This window comes from Melopsittacus undulatus, chromosome 4 (genome assembly GCF_012275295.1).
Source record: "Melopsittacus undulatus isolate bMelUnd1 chromosome 4, bMelUnd1.mat.Z, whole genome shotgun sequence".
NCBI classification, from domain to species: domain Eukaryota; kingdom Metazoa; phylum Chordata; class Aves; order Psittaciformes; family Psittaculidae; genus Melopsittacus; species Melopsittacus undulatus.
Window position 1 is genome coordinate 15,135,380 of NC_047530.1, and position 16,973 is coordinate 15,152,352.

At 47.4% G+C, this 16,973-nt stretch overlaps 1 protein-coding gene across 3 annotated transcripts in view; it reads left to right on the forward strand.

Annotated features, from left to right (window-relative positions):
* The first annotated feature begins 7,960 nt into the window (after positions 1-7,960).
* Positions 7,961-16,973, forward strand: part of DDHD1 (DDHD domain containing 1) — a 77,092-nt gene continuing 68,079 nt past the window's right edge. For all 3 annotated transcript variants that reach the window (XM_034062546.1, XM_034062547.1, XM_034062548.1), the window contains exon 1: positions 7,961-8,654. In XM_034062546.1, the coding sequence (XP_033918437.1) occupies positions 7,961-8,654 (694 nt within the window). The remainder of the gene's footprint in view (positions 8,655-16,973) is intronic.

The following is a 16,973-nucleotide window of genomic DNA, read 5'->3' on the forward strand; positions in this document are numbered from 1 at the left end:
CTTGCATGTTGGCATTTTAAAAGCTGGTTCTTCAGAGAACTGTTCTCACATAAGGTAGGAATGCAAGAGTTTAGAAACCATCCAGGAGACCATTTCTAAGAAGAAAGTGTTGTGTCAATATTTGAAGAGTGTGACTGAGGTAAGCCTATGTAATTTCAGTCTGGATAGTCCAACATCACTCCTGATCTAGGTATAATGAAGTAGTTTGTACCAGTTAATAAGGAGGTGGACAGTGGGAACGTAATGAAAGAGCAATCAGCAGTTTTCATGGGAAATGGTTCCTGTCAAAGAACAAATTCTGTCTTATTCTTTAATAAAATCATGGGTACAGCTGATAGCAGTAACTGTGTTGACTCAGTGCTGCACAGTATCCAGATCTGAGAAAATAAAAATATATACAAAATCAATGAATGCATAATAAATGATTTAAAAATAGCTAATGCAAATATCTTCAAATGTCTTTTTTATAAATGATTCATCAATTAATAAAGACTGTTTTTAATAGACTCTTGCAAGCACTTGCACTTGTGCTATTCATTGTATTTTATTTAGGTTCTACAAGAAAACACAAGATGATTGCATCATTTGTGAATTCTGGTAGTTTCAAAACTTGGCTATACTATTTAAAATTGCACTAATAGGAGTAGCTTGTCTTGCAAACAAAGACTGCTGGGATGAGGATAATTAGGAGAACTTGGTAAAATGAGTTTACTTAAAGGAAATCTCAGGACAGGCAAGTGCAAAGTACACTTAGGAACAAGTATTCAGCACTGTGCAGGATCACACAGACTGTATCTCCAAAGGCAGAAGCGCCTCTTAGCCCATACCCTGGAAAGCAGCGGACTGTCCTATAGAAAACTGCACTTGAGGACATTTGTAGTGAGCTAACTCCAGTGCAATGCTGTGGCCACTGGAGCTAACAACCCTGGGTTATCCAGATGAGTGGGATAAATAGGAGGCATTGCTGGCATTCATTTATGGTGAAATTGCTGCAGAAATTCAGAGTCCATTTCTTGTGTGCACATTTTTACTTTTTTTTTAAGTAATTTTAAAAACTGGAGGATATTCAGACATTATTTGCAGTGCATTATCATAGGGTTACGGTTAATCTTAGAAGAGTCCAGTGCCACCACTTCCCTGGGGAGATTATCCCAGTGTCTGATTGTTCTCACTGTGAAAAATTTTCCTTGTGTCCAGTCGGAATCTCCACAAAAGTAACTCGTGCCCATTATCCTCATCTTTTCCATGGGACTCCTTTGTCAAAAGAGAGTCTCTGTTTTCTTTGTAGTAACCCTTTAAACATTGCAACATGGTGATCAGGTCTCCTCTGGGCCTTCTTTCTCTGGGCTGAACAAGTCCAGCTCTCTCAGCCTTTCCTCACACATCTTCCTGGTCCTTGGATCATCTTTGTGGTCTTCCTCTGGACCCTCCCCAGTCTGTCCACATCTTTTTTTTTTTGCATAGTGGGGACAAAAACTGAACACAGTATTTCAGGTGTGGCCTGACAAGAGCTAAGTAGAGTGGAATCACAGCATCCACTGATCTGTTTGCACAGAAATTCACAGTGCTATATAAATGGCATTTCAAAATAATGATAATTTTGCTGTAAAACTTCCATACAGACGCTTATATTCTTCCACATTTATTCCACTCTAAGGAAACTTTCCTCCTGTGATGGTAAATGAGGTTTACAAAATTGGCCTTCCTTTTCATTTCATGTAAGTATGATGGAACTTGAGTCCCGTGTTGCCGCGGAAAGGACTCAGAGACCAATATGATCAGACAAAAAACCATTTATTGCAAAGCATTAACTCCTTATATACTGTTGCTTACACACACCTACAGCAATTTGGCATGTCATGATTGGATACTTGTCTTGAAGACCCTTAGTGACTAACATATAATTGGTTAAGTACAGGTGTGAGAACTTGACCTCGAATGCTTGCAACAGTCCACAGTTCTCATAAGTCAGTGAATTACAGCTTCTTCTTATCTTGCTTGCTTAAGCTTCCTTGGGCCTCCCACGGCCTTGCTGTATCCCTTGGAATTATTCAGAGCTCATGTACCAAATATCCATTCTCCTGTGAGAACACTGTCTCCACACCATGTCATGGCAGAAACTTCCAATCTACTCCACATTTATGAGCCCAGAGCTGCTAACAGTAAAAAAGGGAATATACTCCTTTTTTGAGCTCAGATGGGAGAGTTCTGGACTCTCAACTTCATTTATGCCAGCCTACCCCAAGAAAGACCTTCTTCACAAAACTAAAGTAAAAGCTACTGGGAATTTTCCAGGAGGGGATACAGGCTCTGGAATTGCTTTGCCTTTAATAAACCAGTTTTCAGGCCATGTAGGTCTCCAAGACAGCTGTAATGAAGAACATTCATATTGCAACTCTCAGTGGCTCAGCTTGATGATGCTGAATCACCAAGGCTTTCTGTCTATTGTCTACAGAGACACTGGGCACCAGAATGTATCATCTGCATTTGGAGAGCAGACATATACCCCCAGAAATATACATAATAACAAATCAGATAATCTGAAAGAATATATAAAAAAGGTAAAGAACATTTAAAGTGTTCCTTGTTCATGTGGACAGTCTTTCCTTTATCTCAGACAAGGAACTAAAGGAGGGAGAATTTGAGGAGGATGACATAAAGAAGGGTGAAACACTTGTTGAATGATAAAAGAAGGTGAAATACCCCTGGTGTCGATGGAAGTAGGATAAAAAGTCCGATTCTTACAATCTTTCCCTTTAAAGATTCTTTGTCTTCTTGTCTATAACGTAAGTAATATTCCTTTTCGATTCCTCACTGTGGCTAAAAATCTGAGACAAAAATGCCCTCTTTCTCCACCTGAAAAGGTAGAACAAGCATGCACCCAGCTCCTGTGGTGCGGACTCATGAATGCTAGCAAAGTCTTGGAGCTTCTAGCACTAAAAAGTGTTGCTGATGCATTCAAGGACCCATGTGCAGACCTTCAGCATGAATTTAATGACTCAGGGAAATCACACACCAGCAGCAAACGTTTTTAAAAGCCTCACCTACCCTTCCAGCCTGAACTTAATCTGGCCTCTCTCTGCATTTTTAACACACTCCATTAACAGGATTCCCCAGCTGAAAGAGGATGCAAGAGGTAGGGCGCAAAACCTATTTTTGGACACACAATGCTGTGCAATACACAGAAGTCCCCCTGTTGCTGGAAATTGTAGGATGGAGATAAGTAGAATGTGTAGGAGACAGGAAAATCAAGGAGCACTTTTTTTTCTCCACAACTGACAGTGGGGCTGTGAGAGAGACTTTGATGTAAATCAAAGAGAATGACAGACATTTCGGGGTGGAGGCACAAAAAACTGTATGACATTCACAGAATCACAGAATCCCAAGGGTTGGAAGGGACCTCGAAAGATCATCCAGTCCAACCCCCCTCCAAGAGCAGGGTAACCAAGAGTACATCACACAGGAACTTGTCCAGGCGGGCCTTGAATATCTCCAACGTAGGAGACTCCACAACCCCCCTGGGCAGCCTGTTCCAATGCTCTGTCACTCTCACAGTAAAGAAGTTCTTCCTGATGTTAACATGGAACCTCTTATGCTCCAATTTACACCCATTGCCCCTTTGTCCTATCAATGGATATCACTGAAAAAAGCCTAGCTCCATCATCCTGACACCCACCCTTGACATATTTGTAAACACTGATGAGGTCACCCCTCAGTCTCCTCCAAGCTAAAGAGACCCAGCTCCCTCAGCCTCTCCTCATAAGGGAGGTGTTCCACTCCCTTAATCATCTTTATGGCTCTGCGCTGGACTCTTTCAAGCAATTCCCTGTCCTTCTTGAACTGAGGGGCCCAGAACTGGACGCAATATTCCAGATGTGGCCTCACCAAGGCAGAGTAGAGGGGGAGGAGAACCTCTCTTGCCCTATGTCCTGGTTTGAGCAGTAGCAGTCATTTTTCTCCTTCTTGTAGCTGGTGCAGTGCTGTGTTTTGACTTCTGGGCTGGGAACGGTTGCCGATAGCGAGCATGTTTTGAGTTACTGCTCAAATGTTTGGTTTGTCCAAGGCCTTTTCTGAGCCTCATTCTCTGCCAGGGAGGAGGGGAGGCTGGGAGGAAGGAGAGACAGGACACCTGACCCAGGCTAGCCAAAGAAGTATTCCACACCATAGCACGTCATACCCAGGATGTAACAGGGAGAGACCCAGAAGGGCTGGACCTCTGGGGGGATGGAGGAGGTATCGGTCAGTGCTCGGTCGGTCAGGGTGGGGTGAGTTATGGGTCAGTGGCTGATGAGATGTTGTATTCTCTTCACTTGTTACTTGCTTTATCATTATTATTTGTAGTAGTAGTGGCAGTAATGATTTGTGTTATACCTTAGCCATTAAACTGTTCCTATTGCAACCCGTGGGGGCTACATTCTTTGGATTCTCCTTCCTAACTCTCTGGGAGTTGGGGGAGCAAGGGGGGGGAGTGAGGGAATGAGCTGTGCGGACTTGGTTTTAAACCACGACACCCTACTAACCACACCGTTTCTAATGCACCCTAGGATGCCATTTGCCTTCTTGGCCACAAGGGCACATTGCTGGCTCATGGTCATCCACCAGGACCCCCAGGTCCCTTTCCCCTTCACTACTTTCCAGCGGGTCAACCCCCAACCTGCACTGGTACATGGGGTTGTTTTTCCCCACATGCAAGACTCTACACTTGCTCTTGTTGAATTTAATCAAGTTTCTCCCTGCCCAACTCTCCAGCCTGTCCAGGTCTCGCTGAATGTCAACACAGCCTTCTGGTGTGTCAGCCACTCCTCCCAGGTTAGTGTCATCAGCGAACTTGCTGAGGGTACACTCGGTTCCCTCATCCAGGTCCTTGATGAAAATATTAAACAGCACTGGTCCCAGCACTGACCCCTGAGGGACTCCACTAGTCATTAAAACAGTTACTTTTCTTCCTGCCTTCTGACTCTACACACACCCAGTAGCTGCCTCTTTTAGGTGGAGTAAAACCCAGCCATCCACCACAGGCCTCCTTCCCCTATTCTTGCCTTAGGAAAGAGTGTGTGTGTGTGTGTGTGTGTGTGTGTGTGCATGAAGGCTGGGGCTGGTGATACAGGCTACACACAGCCACATTCCCCCATCAGGCTGCAGGGTGCATGGGTGAAGGCTTCAGACCAGCGCCCTGATCTGCTGTAACATGGCTATGAGTAAGGCAGCAGGCATGTTGTACACACGAATATGTAAAGGTGTGGGTATCAGCTCCCTTGCCCTTTGAGGTGTAACTGAGATAGCAGTATCACTCTCATACCCTCTCACTGCCTCCTTCCTCCTGGGAATGTTGTGAAATGGGGTGGGGGGGTGTCTCATGAACAGGTAACCCCACCCCAGTAAGTCAGGGTGTGTTTCTGGGAGTCTCTCTCTTTCCCACAGACACAACAACCCACTACCCATGAGAAAGGAACGGGGGTGTGAACTGGCATCACAGAAGTGATCCATCACCGCTGCTCACCCAGCTGTAGGGTGTGTGTAGGGATGAGGAGTTGTCTCACACAGGTGTAAAACCCAAGCATCCTCCCTCACCCTTTTTCCTGCTTCAGGCTGCCAGGTGTTAATCACACAAATAAACAACTCAACACCCCCTCCTGTTGATTACAAGATGTGTATTGGCAATGGAAGGGGCTGTTTCTCACTCACACACACGAACAAGCACAGGTGAACCCTAATCCCTCCAATTTTGGGGGCCATTTGGAGGAGTGAGGCTCTCACACAAAGCTGATGCCAGGTTGCTGATTGGTTGGTCTGCAGAGTGTGTATTTGGGATATGCCTGTCTCACCCCTACACAACTGAGAAATTCTTAGCCGAAGGAAAAAAGGGGTGTGATGATACACGGGTAACCAATGTACGGGGGTAATACAGAGAAATTGTACAAGGGAGTTAAAGGAATTCCTTTGCTTAAACAAAAGTGTTGTCTGTCCTAAGTACCTGCCATTGCCATCTTGCCAAGGCATTGATTACTGCTGGAGGGGAAGAAACAGATGCTAATTCTACTGACAAAAGCAGATGAAAGGTCCTGCTGATAGGCGGCAGGAGAGGCAGACTGGGTGACCAAGCCTTATGACCATGACAAAAACACAGATGTTTGTTCCTACTGATAAGCGGCAGGAGAAGCAGACTGGGCGCCAACTAACCCTAAGTTCATGTCTGAAGATTAAAAGGTGTAAAGGTTAAGAAGAGGAAGACTCATTTACTTCATCTTGAAGACCCCTGCCCACAGGAGGAAGACTCATTTACTTCATCCTGAGACCCCTGCCCATGATCAGAAGGGGCACTGCGCAAGTGCAAAGGACCTTCCGGCTCATTATAATACGAAGCGGGGATAGATAATAAATATGTATAGGCGGATTGAGCAACCTCATGTCTATGTATACCTTAAGAGAATAAGTGTAAAGGGACAACAACCCTGAGGCGTGCATGCTTTGCAGGAGCTATCCCCATGCACCTCAGCGCTGAATAAAAGCATACCTACTTTACAAATTTAACTAGTTGTGGAGTCTATCCGCGCATCAGTGACACCAACAAAGAGAGTTCAAACCTGACCATCTCTTCCTGCTCAGCTATTGGGGTGCTGAGCTGAGGCAGGATATCTCACACACAGTCACACTGTGCATGACTGTCTGTCTGTGGGGTTTAGTTTAGGACTGTCAGCCTGCAGGGTTTCCTTGGAGTGGGGGCTAGGGTTGCATGTACACAGGAGATACCCTTGTTGCACTCCGATAGTTGCAGGGTGTGACACCCCCAGTGCACACGGAGATGAACAAGTTACACCCCTGTTGGGTGTGAGGGTCTGCATTCCGCCCCGCACCTGACCCCCAGTACTTCCCTGCGCACTGCTGTGTTGGCTGGGGATGTCTCTCTTGCATACATATGTACCCTGCTTGTCCTGCTAAGTTACCAGGAGTATGTGGGGCCTGGCACCCACACTTACAGGTCAAAACTCAGTTACCTCCCAGCAGTCTGTAGGGAGCAGCACACTCATACCCACAGACCAGCACCAACATCGCATGGGGTAGCAGGAAAAGTGATGGAGGAGTCAGATGGCTCACACAAAGCAAGATGAATGAGTGCTAGAGGTGTCACACACAGATACCAATCCCCCACAGGGCTGAAGGATGTGTGTTCTCTCACACATGTATACGTCAGGGTGCAAGGTGTGCTTTAAGATCTTCTGTCACCCATATGGGGCCACAGTTTGTGTCTTATGAGTGCTGGCCATAGCCAAAGAGGGTTGTTTCAGGAGTGCCTGCCATAAACACACCAAGCTGTGGTTTGTGTTTCGGGGGTGCCCATCACGCACACGCTGGGCTGCAGGCTATGTTTCAGTGTGTCTCGTTTACCTGTGAAGCCACTGAGCCTCAAGTTGCACTTCAGTGCATGGGTCTGTGTGTCTCACCTACCCAGAGGGCTGCAGGCTGTGTTGGTGGGCAACACTCATGGCCACGGGGCAGCACACTGGGGTTTAGAGCTCTCAGGTGCTGGTCATACACTGAGTCAGGGGCTGTGTGTGAGGCTACCGTGCACACACACATACACACACAGAACTTGGGCTGTGCCTGGAGGTATCTCACACTCAGCTCAGACTGTAGGCTGTGTCTGGCACACCTCACACATGCAGATATGGCTGCAAGTTGTGTCCGAGGGTGTCTCACAGCCGGACAGGGTTATGGGCTATGACCCAGGGTGTCTCTCACAGGCACCAGGGCCGTGTCCGAGTGCACCACCGACGGACACGACGTTCTCAGAGTCCGAGGGCGCCCTTCAAGCCCCGCACCTCTCCTCCGTCCCTCCGGTCCGCACGCCCCGTGCCGACGCCCCGCCCCCGGTAGCGGCTCTGCGCGAGTGACGGTGCGGCGCCGCCCCTGGGCGGACGGAGCCGGCGGCGGTTGCGGGCGCTGGTGGCGGTTTTGAGGCATGGATTACCCCGATCCCGCCTCGCAGCACGGCGCTTGGGACCTGCCTGGCGAGCCCAGCGCCCAGGGCGCCGCTTCCTGCGAGCAGCCGGTCGGCGGCGAGGAGGAGGCGGCGGCGCTGAGCTGCGGCTTGCAGCGTCCCCTCACCCTGCCGTCCCGCCGCCCCCAGCAGCTCTCGGCACCGCCGCTTGCTACGTTCTCGGCTTCCTCCTCCGAGGGGGAGCTGGATGCGGCAGCCGCTCTGCAGCGGGAGCCGAGCCTGAGCGACGAGGCCGCCGCCGGCGGCGATTTCGACTCGGCCGAGTCCGGCGCCTCGCTGCGCTACTCCACGGGTACAGGCGGCGAGTACAGCGAGGGCGAGGGAGCGGGGCTCGCGAGCAGCGAGAGCGGCGGCAGCGGCTTCTACCTGGCGGCGGCAGCGCTGCCTGAGAGGAGGCGGCCGGGCGGCGGCCGGCCCCGCTATGAGATGGTGAGGGAGCTGAGAGCCGAGGAGGTGCGCTGGTTCTACCGGGAGGACCGGAAGCCCTGGAAGCCCTTCATCGGTTACGACTCTCTGCGGATCGAGCTGGCCTACCGCGCCCTCGGACCCGAGCCGCGGGAGGGCGAGGCGGCGGCAGTGGAGCCGGTGTGCGTGAGGAGCGGGCTCTATGAGGTGGACGTAGCCAACGCGGAATGCTACCCTGTCTACTGGAACCGTGAGTGCAGCCGTGCCCCCTCGGGGACCTGGGGATACCGGTGTCCTCGCACCGAGACTGGCGGGGGGACGGCCGGGGAGCCTCTTGCCTCCCCGACAAGGGACACCGGGCATCCCCCATCCTCACAGAGACCCTGCACTGGGGTCAACCCTTCATGCCCCTCCAGCACACCCAAGCTGCGTGGGCATCCCTAAGCATGTGCTTGAGGGAGGGGGCACTGGGTACCCCATCACACACAGGGAGGGCGAGGCACTGGGTACCCCTCACCCCCCCCATGCAGGGTCATGGGGGAAGGATGTACTGGGCACCTTTTCAGCCACTTCTAGCTGCAAAAGGAGCTGGGCACCTTTCCCTCTCTTGACCTCTTGGGCACATGCACCTGAAGGAGACAGGGATCTGTGTTCTCACACCTGGCATACAGCGACATGGGAAAGGGCATCATATTTCTTGATGTGTGCAGAAGCAAGTGGGAAGGCACATGACTGAGAAACTTCTTATGCGTCCCTTTTCCTAAACAAAGGATGAATGAAGGTGGGTATTTGCTTTCAACATTCCCCCTGCTTCCCTCAAGGGGGAATGTTGAAGGCAAATACACCCTTCCTTCAGAAGCAGCAGGGTAGAAACAGCAGTGTGTCTGCTGCCTCCCTGCCACACACACACTTCTGACTCCTCTTTAGTGAGGAATGATAGAAGAGATGGCTGATACCTCATTTCCCCTCTGCTTCCTTTTTCCTCTCTGCTAGGAAAGTGATGATACTGTGCTTCATCTTCCCTTCCCTGCCCTATGGGGGGCGGGGGGGGGCATGAAGTGGAACTTCTCTCCTTTGGAGGGAATGCAACAGGTATCTTGGGTACACACACAGTCCTTACTTCTTACCCTTCCAATAAAGGGAGTTTCCTTCACTCCCTCAACTTCAAAGGCAGTGATGTACCCCCTCTGCCATCCTCCTCCTTGCATTCATGTGTGGAGGAGAGGGGACCTTGGGGAATAGAGATGAAGGAAAAGCAGGCACCTCAGTTCTTCCTTTGGGGAGAATATCTTCCAGGGTCTTGCTGGATAAGTGATATCTACTCTCTTTGAGCAGACAAGCCCTGCTCCTCTTGCTTACCCTCTGTCCTTGAGGACTTGCTTTCCAACTGCATTCTTTCAAGGACAAGGAAAATGTAATGGGGTAGAGTGAGAGATGCAGAGCAGCCAAGCAACAGACACTGTTCTGGCATGAACTTTAGAGATGGACAGGCAGCTTTCTCTTGTCTCCTCTGCATTTTTTTTGAGGTTCAGGTGGGAGTCATGAAGGAATACCAAAACTACTTTAGATATTAAAATTAAGGGTTTTGGTTGTTTCCCTTCTTATTTATTAGTGTCTTTATAGGAGAACTATCCATAAATTACAGTGCCACATGGAACAATTCACTTGTGGTGCAACAATTTGTCTTTCAAATCATTGCCCCAGCAGGCAGATGCTGAGCTCAAGGAGCAAGCACAGGTCTTGGTCCACATGTGTTTTGAACTAGAGGAGCTTGGGCACAGCTTCTTGAGCAGAAAGTGGAAGTGGTTCTCCCTTTCACCACCCTGGAGCCCCCGTGGTTGTTGGTACTTGATGCATCTGCCACATGGTTACTGGAAAGCGATGGTGCAGGTTTTCCAGGGGATGAGGCAACTGCTGCCATCCTTCCTGTAACTGTGCTATAGGGAGAGTGGGACAAGTCAGCAGAGCTGTCAGGTGAGGCAGGATTGCTGCCAGTAATGGGAGCAAGACGCTGTAGTTGTCAGCAGCTTAAAGGTTTAATTTCTTGACCCTGTGCCTTGTACATTTTGAAAGCTGATTCAGTCTTACTAAGCCTGAGGAACAGATGTTTCAAATGACAACCTACACTGGGCAGAGATGATTTCCGATGCTTGTAAGGAGAGATTCCCAGAGGCTGGCACCAGAAGCAGTGCTAGGCAGGGGAGAAATAAACTCATGGTCCTGAGAAGACTAATGACAGGGATGTTTTCTAGTCCTCAAAAGCTGCTTAAGGGGAGTACTCAAGTCTTTTCTTATTAGCAAGTCTGGTCCCTCGCAAGATTAAGATAAACTTTTGGTGTTTCAAAGGTCTGTCAGTGTCTTCTGTTTTAACTCTTCCTTCATTTGCACATTCCCTTGCTTCTCTTCCTGTGTATTTTTGTCTTTCTCCCATTCTGTCCCAACTGCTTTGTTCAGACCTGCGAAAACAGCAAGGTCAGATCCCAAAGATTCACTCTGATCTGTGCTTTTGAAGGCCTTGGTGTAGCATTTATTATATTCCAAAATTATTTCCGCTTGATAGTGTATGTATTATTTTGGATCCAAAGGGTAGCTGCTACATTGGTCTGCTGTAGCATGGAAGGGAGCTGGTGGTGGCAAACCAGATCTCACCTTAGCAAAGCCCATGGCAACGGAGAAGAATCTTGCCCTCCATCGCATGAGCATGGGAGGCGTGGCTGACACACCAGAAGGCTGTGTTGACATTCAGCGAGACCTGGACAGGCTGGAGAGTTGGGCAGGGAGAAACTTGATTAAATTCAACAAGGGCAAGTGTAGAGTCTTGCATGTGGGGAAGAACAACCCCATGTACCAGTACAGGTTGGAGGTTGACCTGCTGGAAAGTAGTGAAGGGGAAAGGGACCTGGGGGTCCTGGTGGATAGGAGGATGACCATGAGCCAGCAATGGGCCCCTGTGGCCAAGAAGGCAAATGGCATCCTAGGGTGCATTAGAAACGGTGTGGTTAGTAGGGCAAGAGAGGTTCTCCTCCCCCTCTACTCTGCCTTGGTGAGGCCGCATCTGGAATATTGCGTCCAGTTCTGGGCCCCTCAGTTCAAGAAGGACAGGGAATTGCTTGAAAGAGTCCAGCGCAGAGCCACAAAGATGATTAAGGGAGTGGAACACCTCCCTTATGAGGAGAGGCTGAGGGAGCTGGGTCTCTTTAGCTTGGAGGAGACTGAGGGGTGACCTCATCAGTGTTTACAAATATGTCAAGGGTGGGTGTCAGGATGATGGAGCTAGGCTTTTTTCAGTGATATCCATTGATAGGACAAGGGGCAATGGGTGTAAACTGGAGCATAGGAGGTTCCATGTTAACATCAGGAAGAACTTCTTTACTGTGAGAGTGACAGAGCATTGGAACAGGCTGCCCAGGGGGGTTGTGGAGTCTCCTACGTTGGAGATATTCAAGGCCCACCTGGACAAGTTCCTTTGTGATGTACTCTTGGTTACCCTGCTCTTGGAGGGGGGCTGGACTGGATAATCTTTCGAGTTCCCTTCCAACCCTTGGGATTCGGTGATTCTGTGTAATGAGTGTACCTGACTTTAAATATGCTGAAGTGCACATTAAAGAGTACAGAAACTGCTCTCCAGTTTTGCTGATTCACATTTTCAGTTTAGAGCAAAGGTCAAAAGCTTTTGTCTGTGTTGTTCTTGCCTGTTTTGTTCTTTTTCACATACGTGCCATACTTTAGGGAAGGCTGCTATCTCACTGCTACAATACTGAACATGCTGACAGTTCTTCAGCTATTGTGGCATCTTAATGACAGGCAAATGTTGATTATAGCTTGGCATGTACTGAAATACTTTTTCACTCCACATCTTCAGACATTTTAAGCACATCACAGGATTTGTTTGTAACATCAGGAATCTCAGACTGAGTTACAATTTGAGCAGATTAACTACTGAGAATTTTGTCCTTACCTTGTGACCTTTGGGATTTGTTTAATTAGTATTTTAGAGCTAATAGCATTTAGCAAAGGCGGCGCAAGAGGACTAAAATTATTAGCGTAGGCTTCCAGAGAACTGAGTAACTTGGAGTTGGGATCCTTCTCATCTTCTGTGGATGTAACAACAGGTGATAATTTATACAAGGGTCTTCTGTTGGCATCTTTTTAGATTACCCAGCTGTTTTCTGCCCTCCCAGTTGAAGAGGGCTGCGTTACAACCATTTTCCTATAGAGTTACTCAGCCTAGTTGTCAAAGTCGTGAGTAATTCTGTTAAACCCATAGCCTGTGGACTTCTGGGTGACTCTGTCCTGATCCTTGGCTTGTGACTTTGTTCCGTGCAGCTGTTGCCCTGTCTGGTATTTGCTTTTTTCCCCTTGCTCTTGCGTGGTTACACTGTCAAGTTACAGAAGTCTGTTAAGTAAAATACCTCTTGTTGCATTAAAAAAAAAGAATAAATCAGTAGGACTATCCCTGAATAAAGATGTAAGATCTGATATCACAGATACTGATCTTAGCATGGAAATACCTGTGAACACAAAGTGGACCACTAGGTCTTGATTTTAAAATTTGTATACTCAGGCTGGAATAAGACCTTGTATTTTCTTTTGTAAGCTCTCTGTGAGCTGCTTTGTAAACTGGAAGAAGAGGCGGTTGTTGGCACCTTGTGAAAAGCTTCTGCAGGTTGAGCTTGTGCAGGAGATGCGAATGCCAGGGCACTGTTATCTGTCCTCTGCACTTGGAGTTGGTCAAGATTACTGAGAGGTCTTGGAGTATAGCAGCTGATACATGGCACCAGATGATTACAAAAGGCTATTTTCTTAGTGGATTTTATTGTGGGCTTGTTTTGATGTAGGATGTAGACATTAGCAGTAAAATACTGAGCCTTTTGTTCCTAAGCCACTGTGTTTGGTTCTTCGGGCTGCACTGTCAAGGCTGAAAATAAACATTTTGGAGCTGTAAGGTGCTTCTCAGTTGTCTACCTTGTGCAGGAGAGTCGGGTGCTTGTGCCTTCCCTGGAGGTGACAGCTTAAATTTGTATGTTGACACTCTACAGGGCTGGCAATCCCAAACCCATCTTGAGGCCCCACTAAAACTCTTGCCTGGCTCTTTTAATCAATGTCTGATATTGCTTCTGAGTCTGTGTTTAGTTTATGGGGTTTGGTTTGTATTCTGGAACAGAAATAGTATTAAAACAAATACATGAGGAAACTGATAAAGCATGCTTGTAGCCTGCATTTGTTTGTTCTTAGCAGCAGAACACATTTTTAGTGACTTTACATGTGCTTAGAACATTGCTTTTAGTATTGTTGGACAGTCTTTGAAGTTGGTTGGCACAATTTTGTTTATGTAAAGGACCTTTGATGGAAGGCTGAATTCCTGCATCCTGTTATCTTGCTGTTCTCTCCAGGTATGTTGTTATTTTGCAGACAAAATACTGCTAATTTACTTGGCAAGATAAAGTGTTGCTTTTGCTATTCAAAATATTTCCTGGGGTTTACTTTTTTGCTTCTGTTCTTACCATATGACCCTTCCACAAGTATCTTGTGGCTTAGTTTTGGTCAACTCCTTCCTCACCAGAGGCCTAATACATGTAGATAGAACAATTTTTAGATTTGCAGTTAAGTCACAAATTACATTTGTTCATATGTATGTTCTGGTTATGTTTATGGTCTCTTGTACATTTTCTTCTTTCAGTAGAAAGAACTTGTGACATTTAGGATGCTTTTACTAAACCATGGAGGAGAGGTGTCAGCACTCTGATGTATCTATAAAGGAGAGTTTCTTCTGTGTCCTCAGCTTTTATGCTTGGTTCACAAGCATTTCTTAACCAAAATGAATTTGTTGTCTTACTCCTGTAAATGATACCAGAATCACAGGATCACTCTCCAGTGGATGGGATCAGCTACAGCACAGTAGCTAAGGATGGACTTAGCTTAGAAATCCAGTTGTGCTTGCCCTTCAGTGTGGTCCAACACATTTCCTGCTGGATGTGGTCAGCACAAAGGCAGAGATGCAGGGAATACTTGGTTTATAAGTTGTGGGTGACAGGATGTTATCCACTGTAACTGAGAAAGCAGAAAATGTTTGTAGGATGAGAAGGATCAGGATTTCTGTTCTGACTTAATTCATGTTTGAATACTGATTTGTCTGGCAATGTCGAAGAAATAGAACAGGATGTAATTTGGAGGTGACAGCTAGACTGAAGGTAGATGACAGGTGAATTTCTGCATGTATGTATGTGAGGGGGAGATGCTGATGGTATGACGGCAAAGAGACCTGTGCAAAACTCTTTTTTGCTCTAAGGAGTTCAACAAGGTCTGTAAGAGCTGACATTGTGAGTTAGTAAGCAGAAGGACTAAACAGACTAAAAAAGAAATTAAAATAAGCATGATAAATTCTTTCAGTGGTATCTCCAAGGTTAAAAAAAAAGTGAAAATGAAATAGTAGATTTGAATGTTGGACAGAGAAAAGGTCACTGGTGTGGTATGAACTGTTTGGGTGGGTTGCCAGTAGCTGAAGCCATTCTAGAGTGTGCCTTGTGTGGAGCTGAAGAGGAGAAGCTCCAGAGACTGTAAGTGTTGTAGACAGCATGTTTAGTAAGTGGTGGGATGAAGGGAATATGAGGTGCAACTGGGATCCGAGGCAGTGATATTTAAGATGAAAGAAACTAAACATGAATTAAATCTCTTTTCATCTCAGAATGCAGGAAAGCCGTATCGGGTAAAAAACTTGGAGGAAAAAGTGAAATCTGGGGGTGAAAGTGTAAGGGAATCAGGAGTTGGGGTGAAGTAGGTGGAAAAAGGAAGTGAGGTTAGGAGAGTGCAGAAAAAAGTCCCTGCAGAGGAGAAGGTAGAAGAGGTTGTTGTGTCCTTTGATATCTTCATCTTGGTCGTCAGTGATAGGTCTGAGGCATGCACAGGAAAACTCTTGCTGCTTATGATAGAAGAGATACTCCTGTGTAGGAACCTACTTGCTTAAGCAATATGTACATGACCATTGCTGCTCAGTGCTGGTGAGAGCTTGCTAACAAAGACCCATTGATGAGCACCTACCAGGAGAGCACACACACTGAGCAGAGGGTGTGATTGTGCAAATGTCCTGTGACTTTCAATGGGATTTGAGCACATGCTTACCTTTTAGGAGGTACTCACATGTTTGTCATGTGGCATGGTTGCTCTTTTGTGGGTTGGTTTAGTTTTCACATAATGCAGTTTCAAAAAGTTTCTCCCCATGAGAAAATAGCTGGTAAGGGGCTGGCTCCTACAGCTTACTGACCCCAGCCAGTGGTGGAAGTGCTTCACTTCAGTGTAGTAGTATTGAAATTTGATAAGCAATTTTAAGAATTCCATAAAATGAAGCTCTAAACGTAAAACTGCAGCCCCGTTTCACGTTTCCACAGTCCTAGGTTTTTTGTAGAGCATTTCCTGCTCATCATTGGCATGGCTAATAAGGTAAGCTTTAGGATTTTGACTTGGACCATTAAGTTAAGGTCTGTGTAAAGAGCAATTGTAGAGGTGTTAATCGAACTACTATTTTAAACCAGCAAAATTCTACTTGAAAAACAGTATACGCTATCTTCTGGGGTAATATGTAGCAATTGAGATGAGAGATGACTTTGAGGGTGTTCATCTCTTTTTGAGAGGTTCCTTCTGTTTGGGGGATTCTGTTTGACATCTGAACCAGCCCCAAAGATCAGCATTTCATTATCCTTTTGGATTGCTGAGTTCATAATGTAAACTGATTAAGTGGTTCAGGGAAAAACGTTCAAGCTGTTGACTGAATACTTCAGGCAGTCTTGGGAAACAGGCAATTTCACATTTGCACTGGAGCAAAGCATGTGTTCCTCCATTGGTGTGTCTAACATTGAAGCAAACGTACAGGCTTGGCTGTATAGCTGCTCTTTGAGATCAGAGTCTGGAAAGAATGTGCTTAGTCTCCGTGAAACCAAGAAGTAGCATCCACCTGTAGTTTTTTAAATTGCTTCAGTGATGCAATTTAGAGTTACTTGATGAACCGTAGTATCCTTTCCTGCTCAGTGAATTAAATCTCTTTTCATCTCAGAATTTTAAGGAAGTCTGGCTCTGTAATTTCATGTAGCTCTGTTAAGTTTTCTGAGGTCAGGATTTCACCTGGAAGGCGGCAAGGGAGTGTTTGATGGCTACCCCGAAGTTAGGAGTCGGGGCAGCCACACAGACTTTGCCCCCCCAGACTATGCCGACTCCATTAGCCCGGATGATCGGCAAGAGGGCGACACGACCCCTCCATCCTCGGGCGCTGACACGCTCGCGGAGGGACAGAAACAGGCTGGATCCCTCTGGGGAGCGCTGGTCGAGGAAGCCAGGGGGGTCGCGGAGAGAGCAGAGCCGGTGGAGGTCAGGGCCAGACCGCTGCCCTATGCGTCCCAAGATGGCGCCGAGCACAAAGGCGAAGGGCGGGGCGAGGATGCTCCTGGCGGGAAGAGAGAGGGAGCACAAGAAGGGGAAGAGGGTGCGGGCGCAGGGCGGACACGGATCCGAGCGGGCATCGGGAACAGTGCCCATGATGGACACACACCCCCGAGCAGAGGGAGGGGCGAGCCCAAAG